We start from the raw sequence: 17,038 nt of genomic DNA, 5'->3' as shown, positions 1-17,038 counted from the left end.
AGGGCTGGCAGTGGAAAATATCTGGCATTGGCAGCGGGAAGAACAATCCTCCTAGACGAAGGAAGGAACCCCGAGGAAGTCCAAGGTAAAAAGTCAAAAAAAAAAAAAGTCTTGAGCCATGTACTACACTCCCTTTTATGCAGATTTTCTAACCTTTGTTCTTAATGATGAACTTTCCAGGATTAGTCAGTAGCAAAATGACATTATTGCTGGCTGTTCGACCATACGATCTTTGGATGGTACTTAGCAGTGCTAATCTGGCTTAATTCCTACTAAGCTTTTACTAACATGTCAAATGTATGTGCATTCTTACAGCAACTCTTATTTTAAGATCTTATTAAGCACATTTTTCTTTCATAATTTCAAACAAAAAACTGAAAAATCTATAGCAAAAAATTTACGAAATTTAATTTCTCGCAAGATTTTACACAGCCTCACCAAATGTTATAGGCATTAGTGAGCGAGACTTGGCTAACAGCAGATGATGTAGTGACAAGTCAATCTGGTGTCAGAATAAGGCCAATTGGACAAAATATAAACTTGGTCGCTGCTATACGCTTGGGGGGGGGGGTGTCAGATGTGGAAGACATGCATCAGCAGATTAGTACAATGAGCGCAAGTCAAGTAACTATTATGGGGGGGGGAACTCGAACTTCTGAGACATAGATTGGAAGGAGGAAAGATGATATGACAGGAAGGAAATGGAATTTATACACCTAATGAGAGATAATTACTCTAAGCAGAACATGACAGAGGAGACTCAGGATACTAGAGTGTTGGATCTAGTAATAGGATCAGAAGACTTGTCCACCTTTTTTTAAAGATGGCTACATTACCTCCAATTGGGGAAAGTGATTGTGTTATCTTGACGTGCAAGGTTAGCAAAACACATGCAAATTCCAGTTAAGAAGGGGGTATATGTGGAACTATAAGGCAGGTGATTATGAAACGCTTAGGAGGCAACTTGAAGCAGTAGAGCAGCATAAAGATCTGCAAGGGAAGGATATTCATAATGCACAAGGGATGGTCAAGGTGTATCTAGAGGAAGCAATATCACACTGTATACCCAAGGTTAGGAGAGTAAATTAGGATGGAGTTAGATGGATAAGTAGCATAATAAAGCATGAGCTGCACATAAAGAAACTTGAAAGATTATAAGGATAAAAAGTGACTGGCTAACTCAAGAATGATACAAGAATCAGGTAAGAAAGGCAAAATCAGATTATGAGAAGAGATTAGCAAATAGACAAAAGGAAAATCCCAAAGAGTTTTTTTTTTTTTTGTTGTTATGTGGCAAGTAGGAGGAAGAATGATTGATTACAGAATGATAACTTTAATTAGTGCAGATGGTAGAGAGGTGACAGAGGCAACTGAAATTTTTGAGCCACTGAGTGACCACTTTGCAAAAGGTATAGATCCAAGTGAAGCTGTTATGGCACTGGTAAGAGGGACTGATGGGAAAACAGAAGGTTGAAGAACTGGAGGTACTTAGTATATATTGTATAATCCAAATGCAAATAGAGTTGTGGGATAGGATGCAATATCAGCTTGCATTTTATGAAAATGTGCAGGGGAACTGTACATTCTTATATAGGAGGATCTAAGTCTGTGGTAGCAAATTATAGACCAAATCGGTATCTCAGGAGGGGTGGTAAAAGTACTGGAAAATTGGGCAGAAAGAATTCAAGAATCAGTGGATAAGAATATGATACTATATGGGGGGGGGAGGACATGGCTTTGTGAGTCTGTCATGCCTTAGTAATTTACAAACTTTTTAAAATAGAGTAGCAGCTGAGTTGGATAAAGGAAATGGCTACACAATGATTCTGCAAAGGCATTTGACAGAATACTACATGGAACTCTGTTATGCAAATTAGAACAAATGGGGATGGATGACATGTGGATAAAAGGGTAGCTGATGGACAGATACCAAATGGAGGAGCAGAATCCAGGAGAGGGCAAGTGACTAGTGGTATGCTAGAAAGGAAATAATCAAATTGTTTGCCGATGATTCAAAATTGAGTAGGGTAATAGTTAATCAAGATAATGTCAAGAGCTCGCAGGATGATTTAAATAGGTTGACAGTATGGACAAAACATAACAGATCTCAAATTAATGTGGAAACATGTAAAGTTATGCATTTTGGGATACAAAGGGTACAAACTGTACCACCATGAGGGAACTGTACTCCAGAAAAATTGACGAAGCCCCAGAGATCTGGGGGTAATAATAGTAGATAGAGAGTTAAAGTTTAGAGAGCATATTGCTAAAGTAGCCAGGGTAACTCAGTATTACTTGGTTACTGAAGAACAAACTAACAAACAGAGATAAGGAAGTTATCATTCCTCTTTATAAAGCCTTGATATGACTATATCTGGATTACTGCGCTCAGGTTCTGATCACCTGAGTTTTTTTTTTTTTGGGGGGGGGGGGGATGAGGAAGTGGTGGAGAGAATCGAGAGACAAGTGACCAAGATGGTGAATGGCTTGTAGAAATGCCCCCTATTAGCAATAAATTGAGAGTTTGTGAATTGCAACAGTAGGTTATAGTCTTGACCTGGGAGGTGGCTAAATGTGTGGAATTTTAAGTTAAGGGATATATGTGGAGAGGATATGACAGAAACATTTAAGTTACTTGAAGGATTTTATAGAATTAATGCAGGGGAAATGTTTCAGCACTTGGCTAGTGGGGGGGGGGCAGAACAAGAGGTCATTCCTGGAGTTGGGCAATAGTGTGGTCAGCAAAGGCATGATGACTAGATTTTTTGCTTGGAGAGTGGTGAGTAAATGGAATGGGTTGCCTGAGTCAGATGCAAGTGTTTTGTCTATTAATGGTTACAAGGAGAGGTATAATAGATATTGTGCTGATAGTTTAGGTTTCCCAAAATGAGTCTTTGGACTGCATGGAGGTACCTATGCAACAATAATATTGAAAGGGACTTGACACTGTTAGCATTCAAGAATGTGTAATGGTATGGTCACTTAAACAGAATGGAAGAGGAGAGGTTAGCAAAACCAGTATTTGATGCCATGCCAAGATGGCAGGAAAAGAACAGAGGAAGCCACAGTTTGGAGGAGATTTATTCAGTCAAAACTGCCCAAAAGACAAAAATTAGACAAGATAATATTGGAGTGCTGACAATTAATAGACTAATTTTAAGGAAAACTGTCGATAAGAGATTAGTAATAATGTAAACTTAATCATGTATTTTTATAGACGCTTGTATCCCCCCTCCTCAAGAGAATACATATCAGAAAACTGATGACAGTATAGAATTTCAGAGTGCCTTTTCATAGACACTGAAAGGTCAAAAGTTAAGACCATCAAATGCTGCAGACATCTTCCTCTTATCAAAACCTGAAGTGTATAAACTGATATTTGCTCCAAATAAACTCTTAAAAAGGTTTTTCTTGAATGATAAGAATTAAGACTACCAAATTTGATATGCAGCTAGTGCTTATCAAAATATAAAGCTACATACATGTTTAGTTGGGTGGCCTCTTCTCCCACCAAAATTAAAATTATCTGATTTTGGTGAACAGGAGCTCAATTTAAAACAGCAAAAGCTATAACAATCAATTTGGTATACTACTTTCTGTTATAGTTTAAAGTACCATATAGGGTTTAGCCTGGATATTCCTGAAGTCTATCCATCTATGATGCTCAATTCAAGTAAAATGTTAAAATCTTTTATATGATATTTACCTATTAGTTTGTTTTCAGCAAACAAGCAATACAAATATTAGGCAAAGCAAAGTAGAAAATATAACTGTTGTGGTGCTTCAAAATAAAGTAAGTTTCATTAATGAAGACAAAAATCCATATCCCAAAATAAATAGATTCACTGAAATAACATTGGGACATGAATTTTTGTCATAGCTAGCAAATGCAATTTTACTACAGTAAATTTTCAATCTCCTATTGTTCAACATCAAGCTCAATAAAAAAAAAAAAGTACTGCTGTTTTAGGAGTTCATTAGTTTATTATAAGTGAATTATTTCATTAATGGTAACTATGATGAACATCGTTTATACATAACTCCTCTCTCTTTATCTCTAATATCACAATTAAAATAACAATGCATTTTGACAAGGATGCAGCTGAAAGTATACAAGCATGTTTAATAAAAAATATTATGTGCATTTCAAAAGATTTTATTAGCTCTTGTAATGCATTCTGAGCACAGATCTTTCTGAGTGACATTTTTTCAATCAAAGAGCAAAAATTCTTCACATGTAATAAAGATTTGACTCACCTTAAAGAAAGTTTCTAGTTTTGGTGGACAGAAACGAAAGCCTTCCTTTACACCAGGATGTCTTTTCAAAAATGACCCTGTTGCAATCCTTCGAGTCACCCATTCAATCGGAACCATTTCACAATTCAGTGCAACAAATGATTTCTCATCATGCTGCTGAATAAAGTGGGTCTTAATTCCTATTAAATAAATTTTAAGATGCTTATTTTTGTATGGCTGTCCAAGCCTAAAATTTTACAACATAAAATAAATTAAAAATATGAATAATATGTTGAAACTGCTGGCCTGTTTGGTGTGGTCATCATATTCACTCTGACAACAAGAGGCTACAGGTTCAAGTCCCACCATGGAAATGCGATTCAGTGGGGAATGAGTTGTCACCTAGTGCGAGACCACCACCACCACCACCACTCTGCTTATTGGATGCCTGAAGTGTATTGAAAAAAGTTCAATGTTTGGTCCCTAGAGCAGGGTTTCTGGATTACAGAAAAAAATAAATAAGCTACAAAAACCACCAGACAGCACATCTACTCTTCAACCAACAGGCTGCAGGTTTGAATCTCTCATGAAGATGAATTTTTACCCTCCATTAAGAAAACCCTATCCCCCTATATATAAGAAAGTAAGGACCAAGCAAATCACTTTCTCTCCCCTACTGGAAACAAACTAACACTTTGTTCACAACTGCCTTCTCTGATATTAATTATCAAATGCAAATTCTTCATCCTTTCTTGCTCTCTCTATTGTATGATTACAAAGAATTATTTCAGTGACACTCCAGAAACTCATGCTTTACTGTAGTCTGTTAGTTTTTCTAGTTTGCCATACTTAAAATCCCCATAGTGATTATCCTTGTATTCATCAAGAAAATTGGCTTAAGCATATCCATAATATCCTTCAACATTTCAAGGTGTTTAGGTAACTGCTAAATATGTCTTGCCTCCTAACTGTTTTTTAATGAAATTACAATGCAGACTAATATATTAACTAAAATAAATTTAACATTTCCAATATTTTGGAAATTTAAATTGCCATCATCAGGGAACAAATTATAAGATACGAGCATGCAGGCGCTACACTAAATGATGAAGATGTAGCACGTCAACTGAGAGTAAGTCTAAAGTCCTAAACAGTGCTCCTAGTAGGCTAAATTAGGCATCCTTGGTTGATGGGCTGAAGTATGTTCAGAAGACAAGAGCTTCTCAAATTTGGACAATTTCATTCAACCAAGGATGCCCAATTTTTATATTTGCTGCAATGGAGTAAAGTGGCTTTCTTGCAGTGGAATCTATGACAGGTGTCCAAAGCATGGTCAGCAAGTCCTGAATAGCTGTAATGATGGACATGAACATAGCCCTTATGTTCAGCAATTCTGAACTTGGCTGTCCTTTTGCTTGTTTGTCCACAGTAAGATAGTTTACAACTAACAAGGGACCTGATAAACACTTGGCAGGTCTAGAGACTGACTGGACTTTGGCAGAGGAGATAAGGATTGTCAATTTTTTTTTATATGATCTGTAAGTGATGAAACATCCAAAAGACCAACAAAAAAAGATTTTTGTTATCATCTTCCTTATACCCTCTTTTACCTTGCGGTGTCGAGGGTCCATTGATCATCGGACCTCACTCCGTTTACAGGATAAGGTGGTCAGCCTTATGCCCCGGTGTATCCTATGACCTGTAGTGTTGAGTTCTCAAGGCCAGTTTGCCTGCTTTGCGGGATGAAAAACCCCAGAATAAACTGAGGTAAAAACCCTGCTGTCCACGCCCAAGACTGGCTAACTTGGCTATGGCTGAGGAAGATCCTTCAGCTCCTCACGTCACCGACGGGAATTGAACCTAGGACACTCCTTCCCCAGGCATATGGTTGCGAAGCACATAGCCACTAGGCTAACCGCGCGGACTTCTTTTTTTGTTAGTCTTTTCAAAAAAGCACATCCCAAAAAAAGTTTTTTTGGATGTGCCTTGGATATATGGAATAGTGATAGCTTTAGTATAGTCTCTGATCTGGAGAGAAGGTGTTTGTGTAATGTTGTTTGGATATAGAAGGAATTGTAGCCACTGGCTAAGGTTTTGTGAAGGTGATCAAATTCAGTGGAGAGAGCACTGTTATCTGAGCTACTTCAGTTCACCTTGTTATATAAGTTTTAATAAATCCATACTGCTGGGGGAAACTGTTTGTGAATGTCTAAATGCCAGGGATCCATCAGGCTGGCTTGTAATTAAAGTGTCTAGGAAGGGGAGACATCATTTTATTGTAATTAATATATCAGTCTACATTGTAATTGCCTTAAAAAAATACAATTATGAATAGCCAGTGTATAAGCCTTACGACGACATTTTTTTAACTCCACCTCGTTTTCACCTCCCCATTTCCATCCTAATTTCCTATGCAGAGAGTGGATAATTCTACTCATGATAGCAATTCTCCTTATTTATTCTTCCTGTCCTCCTTGGAAATGCTATACCTCTCAATTTGTTTCATCCCCCCCCCTTTAATCATAGTTCATTAATATCAGTTTTTAGGCAAACTTAATCTATTAAGGCCATGAACTTATTTCCCCTTATTTCGAAAATCTCTGGTATTTGTATATGAAGAAGAAAACAATTGCCATATTCTCTCCAATTTCATCCAAACTCTGTAACATGATATCCACTGTGTTCTATTTCCATTCACCAGCTATCATCTCTAATTGAAAACATCTCTACTATCTTTCCTCTTGACTTTTATTATTAATATCTTCATATCGATTCCCCACAAATACTCAGTTGTTGAAATTATAGCACAAGGATTAAGGAACCTATTCATATTTTTCTGGAAAGCTGAAGGTTATAGTTCTTGGGGAATACTTCATGAGGAAAGTTATTCCAGAGAATAGAGGCAGAAGGAATGCAAGAAGAGCAGTAGGTTTGGGATGTTTGCAGAAGACTAAAAAGCTAGAGCAGCTGTTGATGTTTTAACAAGATTAATAGGCAATGGAATATGACAGATGCCAGTTCAAAAGAGCAGTGTCCATGGAAGCACCTGCAGACCAAGCATAAACAGTCTAAGTGAAATGCACTGATCAGCTGAACTGCATGCTTCTAGATTAGTATCTAATTTTTTAGGAAGGTTTTTGGTGCACCACCCAAGTAGAAGAGTATTCTAAGGCTAAGCAGATATGTAGTTAGTAGAGCCTGAAATAGTGTGTTACAATGTTTGATCCTCAGGTTTAGGATCAAAGGTAGAGCAGAAGCTGGGTTTCCAGCTTCTGCTCTACCTTTTCTTCCTACATGGAGTATGAAAACAGTGTGCCAAATTCACTGTAGGAATGCTAGCTTCCCTGCTATTCAAGGGCAGTATAATGGTTCCACAGACCGCTCACTAAACAGTACAAAAAAAAAAAGGAGGCTTCCCAACCAGTAAGTGAAAAAATCTAGCTTCCACTCACTCTGCTAGGAGCTGGAGTATTATTTGTCTCAACCACTCTACATCTCCAATGTTCTCTCTACAGAAATACTTCACCCAACTGCTATCAGTTTCTTATCCACTGGCACTTGAACAGTATCAAATGGGATTACTGTTGATTCTGAAATTTTGGCCCACAATAAGAACATAAAATTAATGGGTTTTTGATTGTTAATCAAAAAAGCAGCTGATAGGTGTTGGACATAGATGCATACTCAGTCACTAACAATTCTTGCATGGGGGAAATGAATGTTCTATTGCTCACTTCATTACTAGCATTGTGGATTTATATATATACGATTCCTTCTTAAATACACAATTTGAAAGTAACAAACATTCACAATACTGAACTACCCAATCCCCCATTGGTCTATTCATAAAATGGCCTATAGCAGTGATCTTTCCTTCTGACCAAAACACTAATTCCAACAGAATAATCAAAATAATTTTTACTAGAATGAACACTTTAATCCCTCAGTGATTAGAAATCACTAGACCTCTTTTCAAATCTTGGTTCTCTGACAGATGTACTGGACAGAGCAGTCCAAGAAAATTCAGCAAATCACAAGTGACTCAATGACAGTCAACACTGTAGCATACAACAGCTTGAAGAATACCATCCGTAAATCAAAGTCGCACTTTGTGAGGACCAAGTGCAGGAAGTTGCTTTTGGTTAAAATGGCAGTTAGGCCTTCTGATCCCTCACTAAGATCAAAGGATGCAAACTTTTAATATTGAATGATATTGAATCCAACATTCTTTTTTAGCCAAATAAGAAACTCAAAGATAGAAAATCTAAGAGTTTCATGCCGAATATAGAAAACTATAAAAGTTTGGCGAGTCCAAGTTGAAACTCTTAGATAGATTTTCTATTTTTGAGTTTCCTATTCGGCTAAGAAATAATGTTGGATTCAATATCCACTTAATTTGAATAAATTTACTTCGCCGAAGTGAAGTCTATTGGCTCTTTATCTGAGTAATTTATTAGTGCACCTTTTGGCGACTCGCAAAGTAAAGAAATAAGCTTTGTATTACTGTAACCTCTGTATTTTATATCTAAGTCTACCAGCTCACTGACAAGACCTCAAAAAAGGTCGAAACTGGTCTGACCTTCTTCTATAATGTATAACAGCATAGATCTCCTAAGAGTTGTGTTTTACATTATGGGAAAATACTAATTACTAAGGACAGTAATCGGAGCTTACTCCACATTTACTACGAGTTGCCCCAATATGTACCACCTGTTGGCTTATGCTTGGACTCGCCGAACTTTTATAGTTTTCTATATTCGGCATGAAACTCTTAGTTAGATTTTCTATCTTTGAGTTTCTTATTCGGCTAAAAAATAATGTTGGATTCAATATCCACTTAATTTGAATAAATTTACTTAGCTGATGTGAAGCCTACTGGCTCTTTATCTCAGTAATAAAAACCGAAGTTTTTATCATTGAAAATTATATATAAAAAAATAAATAAATAAAAAAAGGAAAATCTGTGTGGATGGGGTGTTATTGAGCTAAAAGCTCAAGTCATGGCTGGGTAATGGCAATAGCCATACCTCAGTTAAAACTTCATTGGCTACAGCATTGCCATCCATTACCCTGGATCTCTCACCATTTAAAAAATAATAATAATCGGTTGAAGTAATGCAAAAAAGTCATATTTCCCATATATAAGTAGTGAAAAGGTATATCACTTTATTATTAAATTACTCTGAATCAGAGATGGATGTTTAAAAGTTTTTTTTCACTTGGTTATACTATAAATTAAAGATTCCATGAATATAATAATTTCTTGGTATCTTTAATTTAAAATAAAAAGAACTTTCAACATATCTCTGATCCAAAGTTATTTAATAAGGCGAAACGTTCTTTCACTATTTGTATACGGGAAATATGACTTCTGCATTCAACCGTGATATCAATCTGATCTATGACTTGGCATGAGAGATTAGCATTCTTAGTTACCGATCTATTTCAGGTGACTCACTGAGTCTTATTCATTCTATCTTTAGTGACTTTGGGTTTGAGGCTTCTAAGGTAAGTATTGGCTAGTTCCTAGATTTATTCCATCTCTCTTTCCCTACCTCTTCTCAACTTTGAATTTAGGGTTACTTTACAAATTTTAAATGGGCAATCCCCAATGGGAAAGCCTAGAGTTTGAGTAGGCACTTGCACAGTTCAGAAGACTGACTTCTTGCAAATAAATTGCAGGTTGAGCATCAGAGGCTAATAACCACTCCAATCAACAAACCAGAGACCCAAACTCTGTGCTCACAATCTGGCTCGTATTTAACCTAAAAAAGAAAAAAACAGCTGAGAGACAGGTTCTGCAAAGTCAGAAAGAAAAATGACTTAAGGATGAGATGTCCTGCTCAGTGGTAGGGTGAGCATGTCACTGAGCAGAACCACTGCTGAGTATCTTTTGAATGATTGAGATTTAACAAGTTGAATGATTCTTTGGGTCATTCATTGAAGTTGGATGATTTGGGGGATTGCCCTAGTTTCTGCAAAAGGTCTACAAACAATTTTCACAGATACAAGACCTCCGAAATGGTCTCACTCACTGCATTCCATTAGATGCTACAACTTCTACTGCCATGGCTTTCATTGAGATCCTTTGGTGAATTAGTTTCCCTGGGAGATGGCAATTCTGCTCAGTGGTAAGTTGTGCCTGTTACTGAGTATCTTTGAATGATTGAGAGTTATGAATTAAAATGATCCTTTGGGTCACTCATTGAGGTCAGTAATCCGAGGGGGTTACCTAGTTTTTGGAGAAGACCCTTTACTTATACAAAGGTCAAAACAGTACAAAGGGTAGTGGCCTTCTCATAATGCATACCATTATACATGTCCAAACAGAGGTGTACTTTGCATTATGTGATACTAAGGCAATTGATGCAAAGTCATTAGGCTCTATATACAAGCAGTCTAGAAATGAAGATACTTCGTGCACAAACTTTGTTTCCTTACACTTGAATAAAGGATTAAACCAAGAATTTTAATTTACTGAGTTTAAGATCAAGAGAAAAGTGTATTTTTCCAAAATATTTGGAAGTTTGTTCACTGTAGACCATTCTAGATTTATTTTGTGTTTAACAGTCTCTTAATAATTTGATCTACCTGTGATTAACATGTATAAGTAATCAATTATTTTTAACTGTTCCAGTTTATTTCCTTCTATTTCTAAGTTCTAGTACTAGCTATTTCCACTGTTTGCTAATTAAATTTATCTGTATCTCAAGTCCTTTCTGCTTTTATATAAAACACACATATTAAGATAAAACAGGCTTAGACATAAAATTACTTTTATGAAGATGAATGAGGAATTACTCCCAAATCTACAAACAGAAATTGATAATACCAATGGAAAAGACGTGGATAGTGATGCTAGATATGAGTGCAAAAACAGGCATGCAGGTTGAAGACATGGAAGGAGGAAGTAACGAGGAAATTTGGAATCAGTGAAAAAAAAAATAATAATAATTTTTTCTTTTTCCCTTGAATTTTTTAAGACAACAGTAATGATGATTAACTAATACTGCTTTTTCACAGAAACAGTCATATATAAACATGGACCTCACCTAATGGCAAAATCAAAAACTGTACTGCATATATCTTAATCAACAGAAAATGAAAAATCATTCCAGAATGTGAAATCTTTAATGAAAATAAGTATAGATTCTGATGAAAAAATTCTATTACCAAAAATAAAGCCTAAATTAAAAACAACTTACACTTAGGGAGAAAAAAAGCAAACTCTAAAGCTCAAAATTTAAGTGCACAAACATGAAATTCAAACAACTGAGTGCATACAATTTATAATTAGTTATGTTATTACATAACAAAATAGCATGGTTTTATAAAAGTTTCACATTTTATAAAAGCTTAAATTTCATCATTCAAACAGAACCTGCTTAACTCTGAAATCTTGTTTGGGAATACTTCTTTAGAACCCCAGATAACACAATTTTGCATAAATTTTATATAATAAAAACTATTTCATTATTATGAAAGATACATATTCTATAGAAAGACAGATTTGATTATTTTTTAAAGTAGTACCTTTAAAAAAAAAGTTTAACATCAAATGTTTTAATCATAAATAAAAACATACTGATGTAGCATAAAATAGCAAATGTCTTAATGTCCAAGAAATTCTTATGTTGATAAGCAAGATTTGTTTAGTAATATAAACTGATTATCATATAAAGAACAACCAGTCCAAAGAACACCATACTTCTGATTAACTGCTATTTTTCACTATTATGTTTCTGACATTGTATTGGATAGGACATAAGAAACAATCATATATCCCACTAAATTATGTGAACAGTGAGAAGTTGCATAACATCCAAAGGAAATTTTAAACTTTATCTACTTCTATCAAAAAGGTCAAGTTTCATCCTTGGAGATAGCTTTTTACATAAGTGTTTTCAAGATTAACAGCAATGAACAAGTGTATTAAATCTTGCACAACCAACACAAGGATAAAAAAAACATAATATAAAACCTCATATGGACCATATTATAGCCATCTATTCCACTTAATAAGTTTTACAGAATTTCTATAATATGGCTGATTTTCAGTTAAAAAAAAAAAAAGGATTTATTGCTGAAACCATAATATATATTAAAAAAAAAACCTCAATTTTAAATACTAAAATAAAATTGACATTAAAACTTCCATTAACTGATATGAAAAGTTAATGAAACAGAAATATTTAAATTATATTTTAAAATAAATAAATTATTTTACAATTAAATAAGAAAAATCTTGCAGTTTTCTTAGTTATCATATTATAATTATTATATGGGTATCTCCATGGATATCCGAAGACTTGTGGGAGACCCACACTATCATATCTTTCCTTAAACTCACTTTGGCAATCCATTCTAGTTATTCACTATTCTACAAGCAAAAAATCTAGTTTGCACATCCTAACTAGCCACTCTTACAACTTCCAGGTGACTCAGTGTTCATTCTCATTTTCCCCTCCCCCATTTGCTTCAATCTTATAGAAACACTTTAGTAAATTATAACATTTTGTTATGTCCCCTCTTTTCTGTCTGTTAACCAGACTTTGCAACTCTCCATACCTTTAATTTATCCCCACAGAAAGTATTTCATAGACTATGTCTATGAAACACTTATGAAACAAAAAATACTATCTGTTTGGTTATGTATCTCTGGAACCTCTCCAACACCTCCTCATTCAAGAAACCCAGGTAACCAAATCTGTGCACATTAGTCAAGATACAGATTAGCCCTATAAAGAGGTATAATAACATTACTTTCTATCTCAAATTGGCAATGTATTCTTCAACATTCATATAATCCTTCAACTATTTTGCCAATTTTACAACCTCTGAACTTCAACTCTGTCCACCATCATGCCCAGATTCCTGCAATGTAACAGTATGTACTTTTTTGTCCCAAAGTGCATAAGCTTACATTTTGATATCACTCTGCATTAAATTAACAACCATTATCCTTGACTCTCACTGCCAATTAATTTAAAATTATCCTAAAAAATGTCTGCATCACCTTTATCAATTACTGTGTTCTCCAGTTTTGCATCATTAGCAAATAACTAAATATACCCCACCCCAAAGAAAATAATTTCCTATGATATTAATATGTAGAATGAATAGTAGAGGCCCCAGTACAGAACCCTCGAGTCACTCGACTAGTTACCCTCATTCTCCAATTTCACTCCCTTATATACTACTGTCTGTCAGCCCCCCCCCCCCTTTTCCATGCCACAGATCTCATTCATTTCCAATTGCTCCAAATTTGGGAGGGTTGTTTATCTCATTCAGTATTTTGTCAAATGCCTTTGCTAAGTCCAGCAATATCATAGTGTAGCCATTTCCTTAATCTAATTCTATCATAAATGTGAGTAAATCACTAATGCAGGACCTACTTTTACAAAGTCCACCATAGAATATCTTATTCCTATCTACCCATTCCGAAATTCTAAAAGTTAACCAAATTTTCAAATACCTTGCTAAAGCTGAGACTTCAGTTAAACAACTTCAGAGGAACTGCAAATTCTCTTGCACATTCACATAGTGTGACATGCCATCCTGTCCCACTGCTGTATTCACATTGATATTTTTCAATATGCTGAGCACTTCAGGTGAATCTACCTCAATTTTTACATCTGTCTATCAAATTGGCAAGCTCATTGGTAGTAAGCTCAATGTTGATGACTTACTACCATTATCCATCAATAATCTGATAACATAAGTGCTAGTCAAGTTAAAAAGGAAGGACATTATGCCTTCAAAAATTGTTAAAAAAACCTGAGCCAGCTGTCTGAAATAAATGCAAAAGAAAACCTTTATCTAAATTTACTATATGTAAATTTCTCAATAGATGTAATAAAAATACACATACATACCAACAGCATTCAAGTATTCTAATATTTTTGATGTAGTAGCAGTTGAAATAATTGATTTTCCTTCCATATCATGGGCTTTAGCACCATCTCCAGCAGTAATACGATCCTTTGATATCAAAAGAACCTGATCTGGTTTATCAGAAAGCTGGTAAACTTTTTTTGTCTTGCCTTCGATAACCAATTCCCCAAGTTTTAGTTCTAAATTTTTTTTTTCAATAAATGAAATGTAAAATATAAATAATTATCATTTATTATTATTATTATGTGACACCGCCAGGGAGTCCAAAGATAATGAAATGCATTTTTAATTTTTTGACAGTGAAAGTGAGAATACAATAAAATTTTGCATTACTGAAGAAAAAGAGTTAGAAAGATTTTAATATGACCTAGGAAACTATTAAAATGAAAAGATAAGAAATATGTTACATTTTATGGCCAAGCTACAGATACTTAGGATATAATATAATATAATAATGCACACACACACACACAGCAACAGCTAACAAATTACAAAAGTGATTAATGCAATAAGAAAATATAAAATACCAGCACAAGTTGCATGGATGCTGTTTTAAGCTTTTTTCCAATGCCAAGTTGAAGAATTTTTGGCACTTCAACAATTTTTATTTACACTCATCAAGTTCACTTAAGAAAGTGGTGAAAAATAATCTTCACCCATGGATAAGAGAAACCCTGTATTCAATATTTTTGCTTTCTTCGAGTCTCTGACAAGTCTGATGAGAAACTGGACTCTTGGGCCAATTTAGTGCACCTTATTTAACCATGGTCTGCTAACTGAATTTTTGTCAGCGGCCAGATCGGTTTGAAAGCACCAGTTCTTGTCGGATCACTGAATTTAAGCAAACCTGAGCCCAGTTGTACTTGGGAGGGTGACCACCTGTGTACTCCTGGCATTAATTATGCCAGTTTGGTTAGTGGAGTGGTCAGTGTATCTGCTCTCCAGCCAAAAGGCTGCAGGTTCAAATCCCGCCATGGGCATGGATGTTTGCGATTGTCTGTGAAAATACTAGTGATGATGGGTGGTAGATGATGGTAGTTGTGGTTCATTGTAGTTGGTGGATTGAGTGGTGGAGACAGAGTTGTGGAGTAGGTGCTCTCCTTCGATGAGTCTTTGGACTCCCTGGAGGTGTTATTATTATTACGGGCGACTCCAGGGAGTCCGTAGACTCATCGAGGGAGGTCCTAAACATCATGTCCACACAACTATACGACATTATCACAGTATCTATCATACCTTGCCTTGAACTCTCTCACCGTCATAGTACCCACAACAGACTCTGGCAGCTTATTCCACTCATTTACCACTCTAAAAATAAAGAACCCAGCTCTAACACCCTTGCTAACCACACTCTTTCCCAGCTTCCATAGGTGTCCCCTAGTTCTCCCACCACTAGTCCTGATCTGAAAAATATCCTCTGAATTAGTCCTATAGAAACCCTTTAGCAATTTGTATGTCTCAATCATACTCCTCTTTTCTGCCTATCAACTAATTTCTGCAACCCACAAATCTTCAACCTGTTCTCATAAGGTTCATTCCATAGACCTGCTATCATCTTGGTCACTCTCCACCTCCTCCCCATCAAGAAGGAACCGAGGTGACCAAATCTGGGCACAGTAGTCGAGATGAGGTCTTATCAAGGCTCGGTACAGAGGTACAATAACTTGCTTGTCTCTGCTCGTCAAGGTATTTTTCAACAACCAAGTGAGTCGATGAGCTGATTTAGCCACTTTTGCAACGTGTTCCCTAAACTTCATCTCCCTATCCACCAACACTCCCAAATCCCTGGCCTCAATCTCATGGAGTAAAGTTCCACCAATGTGGTATACTGCTGCTAATCTTTTCACCCCAAAATGCATAACCTTACATTTTGTCACATTAAATTGTCATCCATTCTCCTTAGCCCAGAACTCCAATCTATCCAAGTCATCCTGCAAGATTTTGACATCTTCTGCATTCAATATTACCCTACCCAACTTTGCATCATCAGTGAACAAATGAACTGTTCCTCTTAGATCCTTCCCTATAGTGTTGCATAATAATATTTAAAGGGTTTTGCTGGCAGAACCCATCTAAAACATTTCAGATTTTATTCTTATCAAAGACCATCAAAAGATTGCAAAAACAATCCAAACACCACACGATAAGCTCATGTTTATATAACACATTTAAAGTTTAAATCTTGATCAACACATAGATGAAAATTATTGATGAAAGTGTCTAAAACAGCTGCATCAACTTGGTACTGGAAGCCATTAAATAGGGCAATATAACTCAATCAAAAAAGCTTATATTTTGGAAAGCTATTCGATTTCTGAAATTTTTCACCTTTCAAAAGGAAAATAGCAGGGGTGGCCTCTAGTGGAAATAGGTGCTTGGGGGGGGGGGGGAATGACATCAAGTAACATTGGACTCGGGGGGGGGGGGTCGAGAGGACACAATGATAGGAATAGAAGCAGTGACACTTTTATGCTCTATACCAGTGATGGCGAATCTATGACATGCATGTCAGCACTGACACACTTGAGGGTTTCAGGTAACACACCTTGGATGTCGAAAAATATTGGTATTCTGATGAAAAACTGCGATAAATCATGTAAGATCGCTCTCAGTTAAGGCGAAGGTAGGTTTGTTCATTGAAAAAAACTTTCTACCAGTAGTCAGCAACAGAAAAGTCATTAAATGTAAGTTTGTAATTTCAGTTTATTAAATTAATTGTATAATATGAATTCATAGATTTTATATCAATGTCCTATTAAATAAATAGCCTAATATGATAAGTCACCATCTATGATTATGTAGTTACATTTATAATGCATGTATACAAGTGGCACATCAACAAAATCAATATTTAAAAAAAAAAAAAAAAAAAGTTTGACACACCTGGGTAAAAAGGTTTGCTATCATT

General features: G+C 35.6%; 1 protein-coding gene across 1 annotated transcript in view; it reads right to left on the bottom strand.

Moving 5' to 3' along the window:
* The window catches only part of Paics (PAICS bifunctional enzyme), a 130,167-nt gene that overhangs the window by 93,149 nt on the left and 19,980 nt on the right, over positions 1-17,038 (bottom strand). Inside the window, exons 2-3 of the mRNA XM_090393287.1 lie at positions 14,112-14,309; positions 4,258-4,436 (exon numbers count right to left, since the gene is read on the bottom strand). Of these exons, the coding sequence (XP_090249413.1) occupies positions 4,258-4,436; positions 14,112-14,309 (377 nt within the window). The remainder of the gene's footprint in view (positions 1-4,257; positions 4,437-14,111; positions 14,310-17,038) is intronic.

The sequence above is a fragment of the Typopeltis vanoorti genome, chromosome 5 (assembly GCF_054136105.1).
Source record: "Typopeltis vanoorti isolate ZY-2024b chromosome 5, IOZ_Tvanoo_1.0, whole genome shotgun sequence".
Lineage (NCBI taxonomy): Eukaryota > Metazoa > Arthropoda > Arachnida > Uropygi > Thelyphonidae > Typopeltis > Typopeltis vanoorti.
This window is presented reverse-complemented; position numbering and strand designations above follow the sequence as displayed.